The 16540-nt window shown below is 32.6% G+C and overlaps 1 protein-coding gene across 5 annotated transcripts; it reads left to right on the top strand.

The window, feature by feature from the left end:
- Positions 1-1839: 1839 nt before the first annotated feature.
- Positions 1840-13706, top strand: LOC123711816 (probable protein phosphatase 2C T23F11.1). 5 transcript variants are annotated; one of them, XM_045664634.1, is made up of 8 exons: positions 1840-2012; positions 3095-3285; positions 4355-4452; positions 5665-5814; positions 7020-7200; positions 7966-8057; positions 8924-9097; positions 11180-13706. In XM_045664634.1, the coding sequence occupies exons 1-8, from the start codon at positions 1981-1983 to the stop codon at positions 11267-11269; spliced, it is 1008 nt and encodes a 335-aa protein (XP_045520590.1). In that variant the 5' UTR covers positions 1840-1980; the 3' UTR covers positions 11270-13706. The 5 variants fall into 5 exon arrangements, with proteins under 5 accessions (XP_045520590.1, XP_045520591.1, XP_045520595.1 ...); XM_045664635.1 differs by lacking the exon at positions 11180-13706 and adding an exon at positions 9367-9817; XM_045664639.1 differs by lacking the exon at positions 11180-13706 and adding an exon at positions 9247-9386.
- The last annotated feature ends 2834 nt before the right edge of the window (positions 13707-16540 follow it).

The raw sequence follows: 16540 nt of genomic DNA on the forward strand, positions 1-16540 counted from the left end.
GTGGTGGTGAGCAGAAAAAACTGCCTGAAGCGCTTAGCTGGAACGACGGACAACGAGGTAATACGGGTGATATTTTGTATTCTACCTTGACAGCCATTGATGAAACTCAGCTGCAGGTATTAATCCGACCAACTCAACTGAACACTCTCCACGGTATATGCGGTAGAAGATGCAAAGAACTTCAAGATATTAATCCGCTCGGAACAGTCACTTTTCGAGCGTCTTGTCGTCGACTATTCAAATTGCTCTTCATTGAATATGGTCAAGCGGAAGGATCTGGTACTCGGGAGCATTCGGCGATGGCACAGCAAATGGCATTTCTTTTTCATGAATTAGATAATGAAAATAATGCATTGTAACAGACACTGGCCACACACAATTTTATTATGTATAAAAAATTATAAAGGTTTCAAGAATTACGCCAACCTTTTGCGTATATAAGTACAGAGTTAAAAACTTCCCGTATTGGTAATAATCAATTAAATATATGTAAATTGGTATTTAAGAGATAATAAAACGATTTGTCGAAGAAATAAGGTTGAAGATCTTCGTGATTGTTCTGGAACAGGTGATGTTCAGCCAGGCAAAATTTTCTTTATTTATTCCGCTTTCTTCTAGTCAATGTTCCAGCTATTTTGGAGCCAACAGGCATCGCTAAGGACTATGGCAAGCGGCCTGATGAGATGTTGTTGATCCCTAGGAAGATGGGACGGGCTTTGGTATGGGATGCTACTGCATATACTTTAATAAAACGACCTAAAAACGACCGCATCATATCTATGTCATATATGCTGGAAATAACAGCAGGAGAGCATTATGATTGACTCGTAATGAGATTATCATAAAGTATTTAACAATTAATTTAATTAAATTTGATTATGTTTATCATCATACTGATTATTTCCAATTTATGTTAGTGCTACAACCCTATAAGTAGGTTATAGCATCATATTGCTTCCGTTTCGTTGAGCATTTTCTTACATAGAGGATTTTTGTCTTAGATATGCCGGTTTCTCGAGCCGTTTGATGTTAATTGTGCATATACAAAAAATGAATCCATTGATACAGAGCCAGCTCAGGTTTGTATGTTGTATGCGAGATACTATTAGATGGTATAATGGTTCAGAGGAGTTGTTCGGACTAATGCAGTTGAGTTTCATTATTGGTCGTCAAGGCAGATTGCAAAATACCATCCGTATTACCTCGACGTTGAACTTAAACGTTAAACTGAGCGTTCCTTAAGGCAGATTTTGCTGCACACCACCACTATTTGGAACCAGCTGCCTTAGCGTCCTTCAGCAAAGCAGTGTAACAATTCTTTAAAGGCCAGCAACGCACTTGCGAACCTTCTGCCAATGTGAGTGTCCATGGGCCGCGGTATCACTTAACATCAGATGAGCCTCCTCCCCGTTTTCCTCATAAAAAAATGCCTCACTTATTATAGCGCAGATGTAGTAATATGTAAGCGCCATTACGATGGTATCAATGTATTAATGGTGGTAATTATTATTAATAAACTGTCTGTTTGACTACAGATCATGAGGTCTGGGATTCTATAGGTATAGTAAAAAGGTAAATTCTACAGGTAAAGGATAAAAATAGGTACATTGTTTTGTGTGGCAATGTGCAAAGTGTGTATTTTTTAAGTCGTTACATAGTATGCGAAGAAGTGAAATAATATTCGACCAGGATCTCCGTGCGTCTCCCACTAATCCAAAGAGCTAATGAAAGAGGTACTTACATTTAGTAGGTACTTATTTTTCGTATATGATTCGTTTTATTGTAATGACGTAACCTCATTATTCCTTTTTTATTAAAACAGAAATATATGACATTGAACTGTCAGCTGTAAAAATGTGACGTTGGACTGAATAATTTAGAAAATTTTCGTTTAGTTTTGTTAATTTGTTTTAATTGATATATTTTTTAGTAGCAAATTTTAAACTTGATCGATGCAGTATCAAAACCAATAAATGAAAGATGTATCCTATTCCTGCATTAAAAATTCTAAGGCAGGTAGTCTTATTCTGTATTTAGAATATTTTTCGTAGATTACCTGTAATCCTGGTAACTTACATTTTGATAGAATATAGTAGAATATTTTTTAATTTAATATTTTTATAAGTAGGTATAATCCGTGATTTTTAATTGGTACCGTTTTTTCCCTTTCTAGTACTGATAGGGAAAAATTTGATAAAAAAGTTCCCAATTCTTAAACGGCCGGCAACGCACTTGCGAGCCCTCTAGCAATGTGAATGTTCCATAGCATACCGTTGGTATCTCTTAACATCAGTCTCATGTCCGTTTGTCATCTGTTAAATAAAACAAAGAGAGAACTCAGATATCAAAACTTAAGCTAACACCAGCAAAGTTTGCGCATATTATTATGTTACGTATATTATTGAAGAATTGCTGTATTCCATTTACTGAACAGTCAATTGCCAAATGTCAAAACACATTTGACAACGCCAGCTCTGACTTTCCAGTTCGACTTTAAAATTTGTTTTCATTTGTGATTATTGGCAGCCGAATGAGTTTGTGTTATTATTTACGCATTAAAAAAATTAATTTATTAATTTGATTTTCAACTATAATAAAGTAATAGTGATCACTCTTCATCGGATTACAATAAGTAAAACATCACGCATCAAGTACTACGTAAGTCTTTTCCGATAAGAAAATGAACGATAATGATTTTGTAATCTCTACATAAATAAATAAATGTTTTATATTGATATTTTGTTCAGTCTATAGCGGTGCTAAAAAACTAAGACGATTCATTTCCGCAATATATAAATTATAGGAGAAGTGCAATAGCATTAATATGATATGACATCATCTTTGCTGAGTGTATATTTATTTTGGTGTATTATACTCATAAATAATAGTGGTGAGCTAACAAGGTGTTAAAAGGTTCAATAAAGTTTCATCCCTTAAGTTCTTTTTGATTTCAGTACAATATTAAAGTAGATCCTATAGGTGGTGAAATAAAATCTAACAACAGTTTCAATACCATCATAGCCAGATTTTATAGATAAAAATCATCATTGATTGTCAGTGGTTCCAGATTGGATATAGAAGTTTTATTTTTCAGAGTAATGGGTCAGACCCTTTCCGAACCCGTAACAGACAAGCAGTCGTCAACATGCCAGGATTCACGGTTCCTGGTTGGTTCTTCTTGTATGCAAGGATGGCGTGTATCAATGGATGATTCACACACACATATTCTGTCACTACCCGATGATCCTGGAACAGCTTTCTTTGGAGTCTATGATGGACATGGAGGTATTTTAATTGGCTTGATTTCTGTATAAAAATTTAATAAAACCACAGTAGACTTTAATGATTATTCACAAAATCTGCTTCTGGTCATATTTGATCGTAAAAACTGATATTAAGTATTGTATTAGACAATAGAATTCAGCCTTTGATGTTGGTGAATATAACCAGTATCATGTTCTAAGCAATGTCGTTGTAAGTGGCCGTTCAAGTATTACGTAAGCAGGTTTACAATTTATCCCCCCCCCCCCCCCTCTTGTCAGCAAAAGTAAGCAGAGCTCTCAAAAATAATACTACATAAATGTTTTAATTATTTGTAGGAATCCTCGTAAATAATTTTTGTTTTTAAACATAGACAATGTGTGAGTAATATGTGTAAAAACGTTAATAATTACTGTTGACATAATCACCAAATCTAATATGCCTCTTTTAGTGCTAACATACAACTTGAACAGCCCCGGCACGGTTTTGACTATATTTATAAAAAAATATTGATGCATTAATTCATACTAGTTCTGTATCAAAGATATTCTTAAATTTGTTTTACTATTATGGGTTAGTCACATAGTTCATAAATATAAAAAGCTTGATAAAGAAATATGTAGATTTTGTATCCAAATATTATTCATAATAAATTAATGAAAACTTAAAAGAAAAAAATATTATGATTTTAAATAAAGCTCATCTTTTCAATACTCAAAGGTCAATGGCCTTTGCTATCTCAAGTGCCATGTTGCAAACATGATGACAATTAGCATTTTTTTTACTTGCACTATGCTTTATGAAATATAATATTTTTATCTATGTTGATTATTCTGTTCCCAATCATAATCTTTTGCTGTTGAGTAATGTGTGAAAAAAATGACAATAAGAATGTTACTGTAATGTGTCCGTCCATCCCCACCAGTTTTCGGATTTCACTAGAGAAGGTGATTCCGATAAAGAAATGGCATCATATGGTACTCTTAAAGTTTCAGGTTCAATGCATGGCTGAAAATAAAATTTCCACTGAAATTTTAATATAAAGCCTTTGACTGTGTCTGTTCTCACATTGAGAGTGACAATTTAATTGCAGGTGCTAATGTAGCCGAATATGCTGGGAAACATCTTCACAAATTTGTCACAGCTCGGCCGGAGTATCATTTGGGGAACATTGAAGAGGCAATGAAACAGGTAATAATCAAAATTAACTAACTTCAAATACATGTGGACAGTATTTATTTGTATTATACAATTTCCAACCAAAAATAGTTACCCGTATCTTAAGTACTGAACAACTAAATCTATTTTCATGAAACTTTGACTGTTGTTACCTAGGAGGATTATACATGATGAAAGATCATCTGGATTTGACTTCAGAATTTCTTTTATTTATTTATTAGAAATCTAAAAGCTAACTTACCCTACATATTATTAAAAAAAACACTTAAACAATATACAAAGCCAAAACATTACATATATAAACAATATATATAAAACAGTAAACTTTAGTAAGTATATTAATAAACAAAAATATATAAAAAAATTAAAGAAAACTGAAATTTAACACTATACAAACGACAATTAGTACTTAATATTTCAAAGAAAACAATAGACTGTTACTTAATCAAACTCTTCCCTAAGTCTTCCCGCCTCTTCAAGAATGTATTCATCTTCTCTGGTGAGGTGGAAAATATCAATATCCTCATAAGACCCAAGCTAGACCCGAAACATTTGCGAATTATACTGGTGATTTGAGTTCGTATGCACTTGGAACAATTGTGATACTTATAAATTTACACGCTTGCTTAGTGTGTAACCGATTGTTTAAGGCAGTTTTACGCTGACCTACATTAAAAATGTAAAAACACAGAGGTGTTAAGGAATATTAAATGCATTGCGTGATTATAAAAATTGTGAGCCAAGGTGACTCACAAACAGTACTCATTAGCAGTATAATCCAAAGTTTATGCTAATTTTGACCAGTTTGATATTTCAGTTAGCAAGGACGATTTCTCGGAGGTTAAAATACAATTTTGAATTAGTTCAGTAAAACCTCAAAACATATTTTAAATAGCTTTTAATTTGAAAAATATAGGAATTCACAATTTTAACATTATTGTAGAAATATGATTAATTAAAATATTTTTTCAATTTTATTAATCTTAGCCTCAGCTGTCTGATTTGACAATTGACAGGTTGAACCCTACCCATCAAATGTTGAATTAAAATATACTCTACGGTATTGAAACGCGTTTAATTACAACTTAAGTTTAAACTAAATATTTACAAACCTTCTGGTAGTACATTGTTTAAAAAAAATGAGCGTGATGAATGAGTTGTATTGTCTATTTAATTTTGATAGAAAAAGAAATTTATTACATAAATATTAATTCTTCCTATCAGGCATTCCTTGACCTGGATCAGGCAATGCTGGAGGAAAATATGCAAGAAAAAGCAGCTGGGAGTACTGCAGTTGTCGTTTTGATAAAGGATAACACTGTTTATTGCGCTAATGTTGGAGACTCTAGGGCTGTCGCGAGTGTGGGAGGAGCGGTAAGTTTGTTTCGATTTTTTTTAAATATTTGATGACGGTTATTTTTAATAATAATGTCAACAAATGTTAATATTATTTTAATTAAAGTATTCCCACAGCTACTCATTAAACAATATTCAAACAATTACATTATACACAAAAGCCAAAAACGGAATACACATTCAAACATAAACAACAAAGCACAGTTTTACCTATTTATACAAAAAATATAACAAAGTACAAATTCATACTAAATTATAAGTTCTAAGATTAATTGATCATTATAATAAATATTTAATGTAAAGGAAGAATAAGAAAGCCATTATTAATAAAAGATTAGATACCAGAGTTTTTTAAATATTTTTTTAAGCATTCTTTAGTCACATTAAATATATTTATTTGCTGGTAATTTGTGTTAGAATAGTTTTTATAAGACCGAGGAATCTGGAATAGTTGGGTTTGCCTTGTATTGTATAATCAAGGGGTGTGAAAAAGTAAAAGCGACAATAAGTCAGGGCAGTTAATTAAACCGCTGCAAATAGCGTGTAAAAACAATAATAATTAAATAGTTTTACCTCTTTGATACTTTTTAAACCTTTACCAATCAAATCGCAGACCAAATAACATACAATGTGCCAGTTCAGTATTTTTGAAGCTTCGAAAGGAGTGGATAAGTTGTAAGCAATTACAGAAATGCTATAGATAAATATATAGTTATATTTACCTGCGAATGAAGTCGTTATCTATAACCTATATGGGCTGAACCTAATTTTTCTGTTTCGTGATCAGATTCCTGTGCTTGACACACGCCGTTAAGTGCACACATAAAAAGTGCATAGGCACAGCCAGGGATCGAACCTACGAACTCAGGAGTGAGAGTCGCATCTTGAAACTACTATTATTCTATAAATGATTGTTTGCGTGTTACATTATAATTAATATTAATATGATAGTCTTAATATATTATAAAAATGTGATGATGTGGTGATACTATATTGTGATAGTGGAAAAAGTGAATAATTACTGCTGACAGTATTGTCTTTTGTTAACATAGCTTTTACACATTAAGAAAAACACTTTACATAATACATAGCTTCAATCCGTTCAAAAAGTGTTTTTGCAATTACTGCTGACGTCAACCAATGCCATTAAAATAATAAAAGCAATTCCGCCCCCTATCCTATAGTGCTTACGTAATACTTGAAGGAATAAAATGATTCCACAGGTAGAACCATTATCCTTCGACCACAAGCCGACTAACAAGGAAGAACTAGAGAGGATAACGGCTGGGGGTGGTTGGGTTCAACTTAATCGGGTTAATGGAAATCTAGCGCTGTCCCGGGCTCTGGGAGATTACTTCTTTAAGAGGAATTACAGAATGTCGCCACGTGAACAAATTGTAACTGGTAAGTATAAAAGCGATATGATTGATCAAACTGTTTCAGAATAATTTTTATTATTGTTGTTTAGCGGATGTGTGATGCAGTGTAGGCGTAGTGGCTTCAGCGTGTGACTCTCATCCCTGAGGTCGTCGGTTTGATCCCCGGCTGTGCACCAATAGACTTCCCATCTGCGCATTTAACGTTCGCTCGAATGATAAAGGAAAATATCGCGAGGAAACTGGCTTGCCTTAGATCCAAAGTCGACGCACCGGAGGTTGATCACCTACTTGCCTATTAGATTGACAAATTATCATATATCAGATATAGAAATCTGGGACTTAAAACGGTCGTAACACCACTGATTTATTTTAATTATTGTTATTAAGCGGGTAGTTTGAAAAAGTGTCATCGTTACAGAATTTAGTGACAACCTTTGCTGGCCTATTATCGACTAGCTCTGTCCCATTTTCGGTGACCCTTAGTTATTTTTGTTTTCCTATGATAAGCAAACAAAATAATTAATAATATTAATTATCGCACGGAAAAATTATTTAAAAATTTGATAGACTTCGCTGGATACATGAAAGACCCTCAGTGATACCATGTTACTCAGGGATAATGTAGCATTATAAAAGTAAAATAATTGTTTAAGTGCAGTCCAGTTTTTGAGTGCATTCGTTAATGATACCAATTTATACCATGCGAAGCTGGTATTGCAAACTTTTCGGACATTTCTTTGACACAAGACTTTTCAAAACGTTCGTTTAAAAAAATATTTGGCTTTTACAGCGTACCCAGACGTGCAAGTGCGGCAGTTAAATGAAGACTGGGAGTTCATAGTGATCGCCTGCGATGGGATATGGGAGGTTCTCTCCAATGAAGTAAGTTGCTACAATCAATAAGAAAATAAGTTCCTTTACATATCTACTAAAGTCATTAGGAATTGCCGAGCCAAATCAACAACCCAAACATGGAATATTTTTTTAAATACCCGAAAATTCAATAACCCACGTAATTACTACCATACAATAATGATTCACTCTACATACACCAACTCTCAGTAACGATAACAATTTAGAAATAAAGTACTTTTTAAGTTGCTAAAATTAGTAAAAAGCTGTAGCTGTATGCGTGTACGTCGCTTTTATCCTAGCCCGCAATAAACTCGACTGTCGGCATCATGCATACGAACTTTCTAAGAAATTCGTTCTTTTGTTTACAAATTGGGATTTCTTATTAGTAGTGCATTTCTAATTAGTAGGAGTCGTGGATTATCTATACGTTTTTCTTCTCTCCTTTAACGACAACTTTCTATAACGCCATAAAATGCACAGTCCCTTCAGTGTCGTTATATAGAATTTAGACTGTGTGTTAAAGTTTGTTTCAAAAAACGAAAGGTTTTCGTTAATAACTGGGTCATTTTCAAGGGCTAAAATTTTTCTTGTTATTCATAGAATTTCAAAGGAATAAATTAAGGATTTAATTGTTACTTTTACTTATACTTGGTAGATACAGAGGTCATTTGGAAAATCATACAAATTTGATCTTCACAAAATGTAAAACCAATGTTTACGAAATTTACTACGTTTTAAATACTTTGCGACGAAATAACTGGTTTTATTCGATAAATGTTACTATACTTAATCGATCGAGTCAACCGGACCTTTTTACAAGCAATGTGTAGTCGTCATTACGAAATGTCATGTTATAAAGTTCGCGTTTAAGTGTATTAAAAATTAAAATACAGGAGGTGATATCATTCTGTCGAATCCGACTTCTAAGTGGGTGGGAGCCGCCGGCAGTGTGCGAAGCCCTAATGCAGCGATGTCTGGCACCCAACTGTCTCACTGGGGGCTTGGGTTGTGACAACATGACTGTCTTGATCATCTGCTTAACACCATTCCCGGCACCACATATGATGGTAAGTTTTAACGAAATGAAAAACACTATTTATTATTCTGTTGTCCTACAACCGTAAAGCTCTTGAAACTTTAAATGTGGTCCTTCCAGAATTCCTTTAGAATTTCCACTAAAAATCAAACAAACAAAAAAAATATTTTGTAATTTTAGTACAGAAGAAAGGAAAAGTATGCAGTGTCATTGATCAACCTTTTACCAATTTAATAATGCCGGATAGAACAAAAAGATATGCCAGGTCGGGCTAGATTTGTAACAGAAAATTATTTTCAGTGCCCATACAAGTGTCTCGACACCCAACGACCTAATAAATATTGGACTTTGGGCTCAAGACGGTACTAATGCTTTAATACTGAAGAGTAAAATTCAAATTACTTAACCCCATTCGCTGTAATTTGGAAAATTATCCAGAAATAAATTTTATATTTAATACCGATTTTTAAATAATTGGTCTTTTATAATGCCTTTAAAGAGTTTCCAAATTATATTTTGTCGTATGGCAAATTTAGACTTCTGTGTGTCAGTCATTTTTGACTTCCGCGCGTCTCTGACTTTCGAATGTCAAAAGTCCCTCGGAATACAGCCAAATGATGCTTAGTAATTAAATCATAACAAATTTATATAAATTGTACTACGGATATTTTTAAAATTTTATATTTAATTTTGTGTTCGTTTTTTTATTAAATTCATGTCAGTTTTGTTAATAAATAATTCAAAAGCGTTGTGTTTGATTTTTAACTAAAAACGGAATTGCTGAGAATTGAAAGAGTGGCGGAGAGTTTGTTCTCAGTTCTTCTTGCCCGCTGTACATTCTTGACTTGCGAATTGGTTGTAAATTTAGAATCCATTTAATATATCCATTTCTGTTGCCGTTCATAAGTGTTTTTCGTTACCTATATGAATAAAAATTGTCAATTGTCATAACATCGTTTAAAAATTACGTTCACTAATTTCTTTCGTCTCTTTTTGTTAAATTGTGTTTACGCGGTGATGGAAAGAGGCAGATGAGAATTTCATCTTCAAATCTTGTTAAGCAAAGGAATTAAAATATCAAATATTTAACATGACCCATAGAGCCAATACATATCCTATGGCATATCAAAATGGCGGCCATGTTGCCAGGTTTTACAATTACAATTATGGTAGGTAGGTATTACACAAATATGCCATGTTGGTCTAGTGGTTACAGTGGGCGGCTCTCATCCGTGATATTCGGACCATACCTCACCGAGATGACATGGTGACGTGGCTAGCGACGTTACCATGGCGTCTGGCGTCTGGCGTCCTAGCGTCGCCAGAGTGAGTCGCCAAATCACGTAGCCAATGCATTCAGTTCTGTCTTACACTCAGAAATGGATGTGAAAATGACTGCACTGTTATTATATTAAATAACCAGCGTCGCAAAAATATGAAACACAAAAATATGGGTACATCCGTTTGCATCAAACCGAAGCTAAAGTGGTGTTTTTCTCAAACTATGAAGATTTGAGAAAATACACTGAAAAATGTTCAATTATCTGCGGACATCAGTAACATCAGTTGATGAATTATTGAGTCTATGTCGGTAATGCGGCAACTGGTTAGTGACTGAGTGAGTGATGGAGCATACAAACATGTAGCCAGTCGGTCGCCAAGTGAGTTAGCCGGCATACATCTCAATAAGAACTAGTTGGCGAAGTCGCTGGCCACGTCGCCTTTGCATCTCGGTGAGATATGATCCTTAGATCCTGGCTGCACCAATATCATTTCTGTGTGCGCTTTTAATATTTGCTAGTACGGTTGATGAAAACATGCCTTAGACTCAAAAAGTCGATGGCGTGTTTTAGACGCAGGTTGATCACTTACTTGTCTATTTAGAAAAACAATTGATCACGAAACGAAAACAGCAAGTTAACTAAACTATCGAGTTCTAGCAAGCAAGAACAAGCAAGCAAGCCAGTGATATCAAAATGGGTTTTGTAGTTTTCGAGATATGGTCTCGGTATCTACATTGACACATATTTATAGTCGGTTAATTTTCAAAAATATTTGTTTACAAAAATTGCATCAATGTTTCGTTAAATATAAAAACATTTTTACATTTCAGGAAGCTATACCAGCTGATCAACTTTTGAACGACAAATTTGAAACCAACGCCGAAGATCTCTTGTATGCCGAAGATGAAGACCTCAAGTAAAAAAGGTTATTAATCAGAAAAATCAGGGAAAAAAATTACACCACAGTCATGGAATTAAAAAAATATCAAATTATATCTTTATCAAACTTTTATGAAATGAAGGAGACAGGAATATTTAATAGAACTTTAATTTGCACTTAGGAATTTAAGTGAATTAGCTTTGGCTTCGCACATCGATAGAAAGAGATGACATAGGCATAGCGCTATCTCTGTCGCACATGGTAAAGAAAGGACGTATCTGTTACGAATATTTGCTGAAATACACGCAATAGCGAATTGTGTTTAGTACTGTATAACTAGTCCGTGAATTATGAATGTGACAAATGGTTTGTCGTTTGTGTTTTATGGCAATTTTTGCCGTGTGACACTGGAACCAGCTGCTCACTGCTTTTCGAACCAATTCGACATAGGGTACTTCAAGAAAAGCGCTTTTCAATTTTAAAGGCCGGCACATGCATTCTGGTAATGTAAGTGTCCATCGGTATCACTTAACATCAGGTGAGTCTCTGCCCTTCTTTTTAGAGGGCAAACGCCCTCTAAAAAGAAGGTAATAAATAGTATTGTCTTTGGTTAACATAGCTTTTACACATTGAAAGAAAACAATTTTTTAACCGAATTTAAGCTATTTGTATTATTATAAACTTATAATTATTTACATAATTTTAAATTTAAAACTTTCCGACATTTCGTGACACCGTGACCAAGAACACTGTAAAGCACGCTTAATCACGATTACTTAATACAAATATCTTTAATCCGGTTAAAAAAATATTTTCTTTCAAAAAGTTTAGTGGCCTTTTGGTCTAAATTGTTTTTAAATTGAATATTTTTTTTTGCGACAATATTAACCTACCTAATATTAATTAAGAATGGATAAATAAATTTAAAAACTTTGGTCCCCGTGGATAAAGATAATAAAGATAGACTTTAATGCTGGTAATTATAATTAAAAAAGGACCTATATTAGTCATACACAAAATTGCCTCAGATTTCTAGTTAACGCCTCTTTGTTCATGTCACTTTGTTTTAGCCAGCGCAGTATTGGAGTAGTTTTACCAATTCGTTCCCTACCTCGTTAAAAGACTGGCACATTGGGTAAATTCAGCATAAACATTTACATTACACGATAAAACATCGAAAATACTCAAAAATAGCTGTGCCAAAATTTTTGTTTCTATACATTATACTGTAGCGTTTTATATTAACGAATTAATTTATTGTAAACGGTATGTTTTATTTCATATATGTTAAATGCTCCCGTACATAGTCTATTCAATGCGAACAGTCAAATCTTTGTATGCATTTTCATAAATATTGTTGTATCGACACAATATTGAGATTTTTTTTTTGTTTCTCATGTATTTAAATTTATAAGGATAAATTGTCAGTGCTTTATAATTTTAATTTTTGATGATCGTGAATTACTGCCTTTACTTACTTTAATTCAAAAACTTATTTCTGACATACGAGGCGATTGAATAGAATTGAATTTCTGAAAGACTACTAGAAAGTTTTTTTTACTATGGTTTCACCGAGCACATGAAAATTTGGTCGGGGAAATATGTTTAATATCGCTTTTCGTACAGCTTAAACGGGTAAATTTACAAACTTCCTGATGTCGCAAGTGACCATGGGCGGCGGCTATAAGTGACTTCACGTTTGCCGGTTCGCTAGTCTGATTTTCGTTGTATTATTTCATTAAGTCAAAGTTGTAAAAACGGTTTTAGAATTATTATTAATTATTATATACCGGTTTTTATAGAATGGTGAACTCGAAGCCTTTCTAGCCTTATTACGGTCAGATCACACCTTGTAGTCCTTTTTTGGACGATTACGTGGAGTTTCCCGTTTTTTCCGGATTTTATCATGACATCGTCACCGCTTGAGTTGACACTTCATTAGGCAAAGCAAAGGGTTAATATGAACAACGTATATTAAAATGATTGTTTTTTCAAATCGACAGATCAGCGAGTACCAACTTAATTACTCATTTCTAGTCATGAAAATATTGAAGTTTATCTATTTTGTGTTGAATATTGAACGGGATTCTGTGAGACCATAATAATAGTGTTTCTGTATATTTTTGTTTTTTTCGATGAGTTTATGCTAATTTTAATGATTTATTTATTATTAGTAAAAGTGAACTCAAATAAAGGGCTTTAACATTTTTAAAATACTTGATCATCGACTTAGGGCAACGCACTCTAGTATTGAGAGTGTCCATGGGTGGTGGTATCTCTTAACGTCAGCTGAGCCTCCTGCCCGTTTGCTCCTTGTTCTAAAAAAGGTCCTTAATTTGATTTACTTGTACTTATTGAAATTAATTTATAATATTGTCAAAGATATAAATAATTAAATTGTAATTAAAATAAAATATTAAATTAAGCAAATTATATTAAGTGGTTGTTAATAATAATAGTTTAATAATAATATCAAATATTATGTGCATTTGATTAATATTATGTAATATTTTCAAAGGCTTTCATGAAAAATTAATTTTAAAATTACTTCTAATTCTGTATTGTTCAAAAAAAATTATTGGGAGCCCAAAATTTATATGAAGATAGTATAAGGTACGAAAACAAAGAAATTGTAGCAAACAGCTGATAGTTTGTAGGTGAATGACCTTTACGAGTCAATAAACTTTAAGAGTCTATGACCTTTGAGAGTCAATGACCTTTAGTTGCATATTTTTTACTCATATGTTATATTTTTTACATTTATTATTTTGTTTGTGAAAATCGTGAATTTAGAGCTTAAATTATGTTAACATATCTTAATAATGTACAATAGGTTATAAAATTGTTAATTAATAAATGAATTTTTATATGCACGCCTTTTTATGCTTATATAAAACTCATACGCATGAAACTTAAATCACAGAATATTGGTCTGTGATTTTTGGGGAAATCCTTTATTCTAAGCTGGTGGGAGAAGCTGGACTGCAATACTACGCTAACTTAAACCACCTAATGTCATTAGAGAGTATTCATCTTGATTTATTTATATACACTCAGCTGCAGTAATACAGTACAATAAAACTGAGGACAACTGGCGGCCGTGCTTCGAATGATCTCTTCCAGGCAACCACTGTGAAAAAGAAAAGATAAGCAAGAAGTGAAAAACTACATAAGATATAAAATTACTTCGACAAAGTCATGGAACAAAGCAAAACAATTAAACATATGTCAACAACAAAGGGACACTAATTAATAAGGGATACAGAGTGGAAACAATAAGTACATATATGTACGTACTTTTTGTTACCACTCAATATGACTTTGCTGTGGAATGGAAGAAGTTATCCATATCACAGGTTCTTACCTTGTTTGGAAACCAGTATCCAGTATAACTTCGTATTGTTGTAAATGTTATATGGGAGAAAATAAATAAATAATTATTATTGTACAATGTGGACAGGTTATGTAATTATATAGGTGAGTTTTCGTCCGCACAGACAAGGTATCAATAATGATTAAATATCCACACTCATTGACATACTCATACATCACGACTGTTTAAAGACTACTTTTTCTTGAAGAAATTGTTTTTAACCAGTAACCATAACAATAATAATGGAATAATAAGGGAATAATTGTTACCGACTCAGAGGCTCCCTAATGGGAATTAGGGATAGATGAATTTTGTCACTACAATATTTCTGTTATAAATATATTTTTTATAATACAGTTAAACTATTTATAACGAATTTCATGGGACCAAGCATTTTTTTCGTTATACGGAGGGAAGAGAAAAAAACACCGATCCTATCTATCGCACGTGTGAAACAAACTTTTTCGTTATCACATAACGCTTTTCTTTTACTGGTCATCTTCACAGTTTCAAAGTTTGTCTTCGACTGATGATACACGATAGGTGACGATGGTCCGTTAAGTAACTGAGACCAAACACATTACATTACCTACAAGCAATGTAATCTAAGAATAATGGCACATGAGTTAATACAATTAACAATAACAAAGGCGAGACGGCTGTTTATGACCTCAGGAGACTCTCTAAGAAATTTCGGGATTAATATGAAAATATTTATTCGTTATAGAGAATTGCTATTTATAATAAACCAAACAAATGTAACTCATATTTACGTTATTGAGAGTTTTTTGTTATAACGTATGACGTTATATACAGTTTGCATTGTATTTTCAAATAATAGAAACATATCGTCACATGTCGTTATACGAGGCTTTAAACGATAATCTAGAATAATCTTAAAATCTATTTCTCACAAAACAACATTAAATAAATCTTTTTGGAACAGATATGATTTCTACGATGTGTTTTGTTGTTTTGCCAGAACTGTCTTGTTGAAACAAGTTTTTGCAATAAACAGTTCGGAGTAAGCAATTGAATATGTACCCAATTATAGCGCAAATTAGATTAATACTCAAGGTATATTTTTTATGACACTACAATAATACAAGATTGAACTTGTATGATATCCGAATCAAATGCGATTGTAATCTTAAATTGACACGTGAGTCATGCATGAAAGAACAGAATCCATTTGTAAATAGAAAAATTGTCTATCTTTTGCTGAAGATATTTGTTTGATATAATTATAAAGTAGAAGAAATTGCGAATGCGCTATATTTATTGACTCTATTTTCATTAAATCTTAAAGGCATCATCGAGTGACTCTTGGTAAAACCGCGGCTTGATATTTAATATATCTAAAATTAAAATATGAATTTACGTCCAGAGTCGAACACAGAGGTATTCGAGGAGTAACGAACGGAGATATTTAGTCACTGAATTTATTTAAAAAAAAATTTAAGGTGTTAGAAAACTAATTTTAAAACATATCCAGTTCCTGAAGTCGGTTAATCTTGGTATTTATTTCTATGACTGCATTCATACCACTATTTCTAAAAAATAGTAACAGTATTATATCTAATTTATCTATCTAAATATTTATTTATTTATCAACGAATAAGTATCGAAATGCTGCCAGTATTAAAGGTACAGAGGGACCAAACTTTAAAAAATTGTTTTGATTTTCTTTATAATATTTTTTATTATTATTTTGTAGATTAATAAAATTCTAAATACTGTTATTATTATATTTGATTGTAATTTATCTGTCTTTAATATTATGCTGATGTTTTAGTATTTCGCGTCGAAAATATAGTAAGTTAGGTTGTTAGGTTTTAAGTTAGGTATTAATACAAATAACTAATTAGCTTAATTATAAAATTAAGTTTTTAGAGAAAAAAAACTACTTAATAACATAATCATTTTCTACTAAAACGA

This window comes from Pieris brassicae, chromosome 7 (assembly GCF_905147105.1).
Source record: "Pieris brassicae chromosome 7, ilPieBrab1.1, whole genome shotgun sequence".
In the NCBI taxonomy this organism is placed as follows: Eukaryota; Metazoa; Arthropoda; class Insecta; order Lepidoptera; family Pieridae; genus Pieris; species Pieris brassicae.

Bases quoted from the DNA above. Each gene is read 5' to 3' on its own strand.
- LOC123711816 (XM_045664634.1), top strand. From the start codon at position 1,981: ATGTATCCTATTCCTGCATTAAAAATTCTAAG. The intron at 4,453-5,664 runs GTAATAATCAAA...TCTTCCTATCAG, and splicing joins TTGAAGAGGCAATGAAACAG to GCATTCCTTGACCTGGATCA. The intron at 9,098-11,179 runs GTAAGTTTTAAC...TTTACATTTCAG, and splicing joins TCCCGGCACCACATATGATG to GAAGCTATACCAGCTGATCA.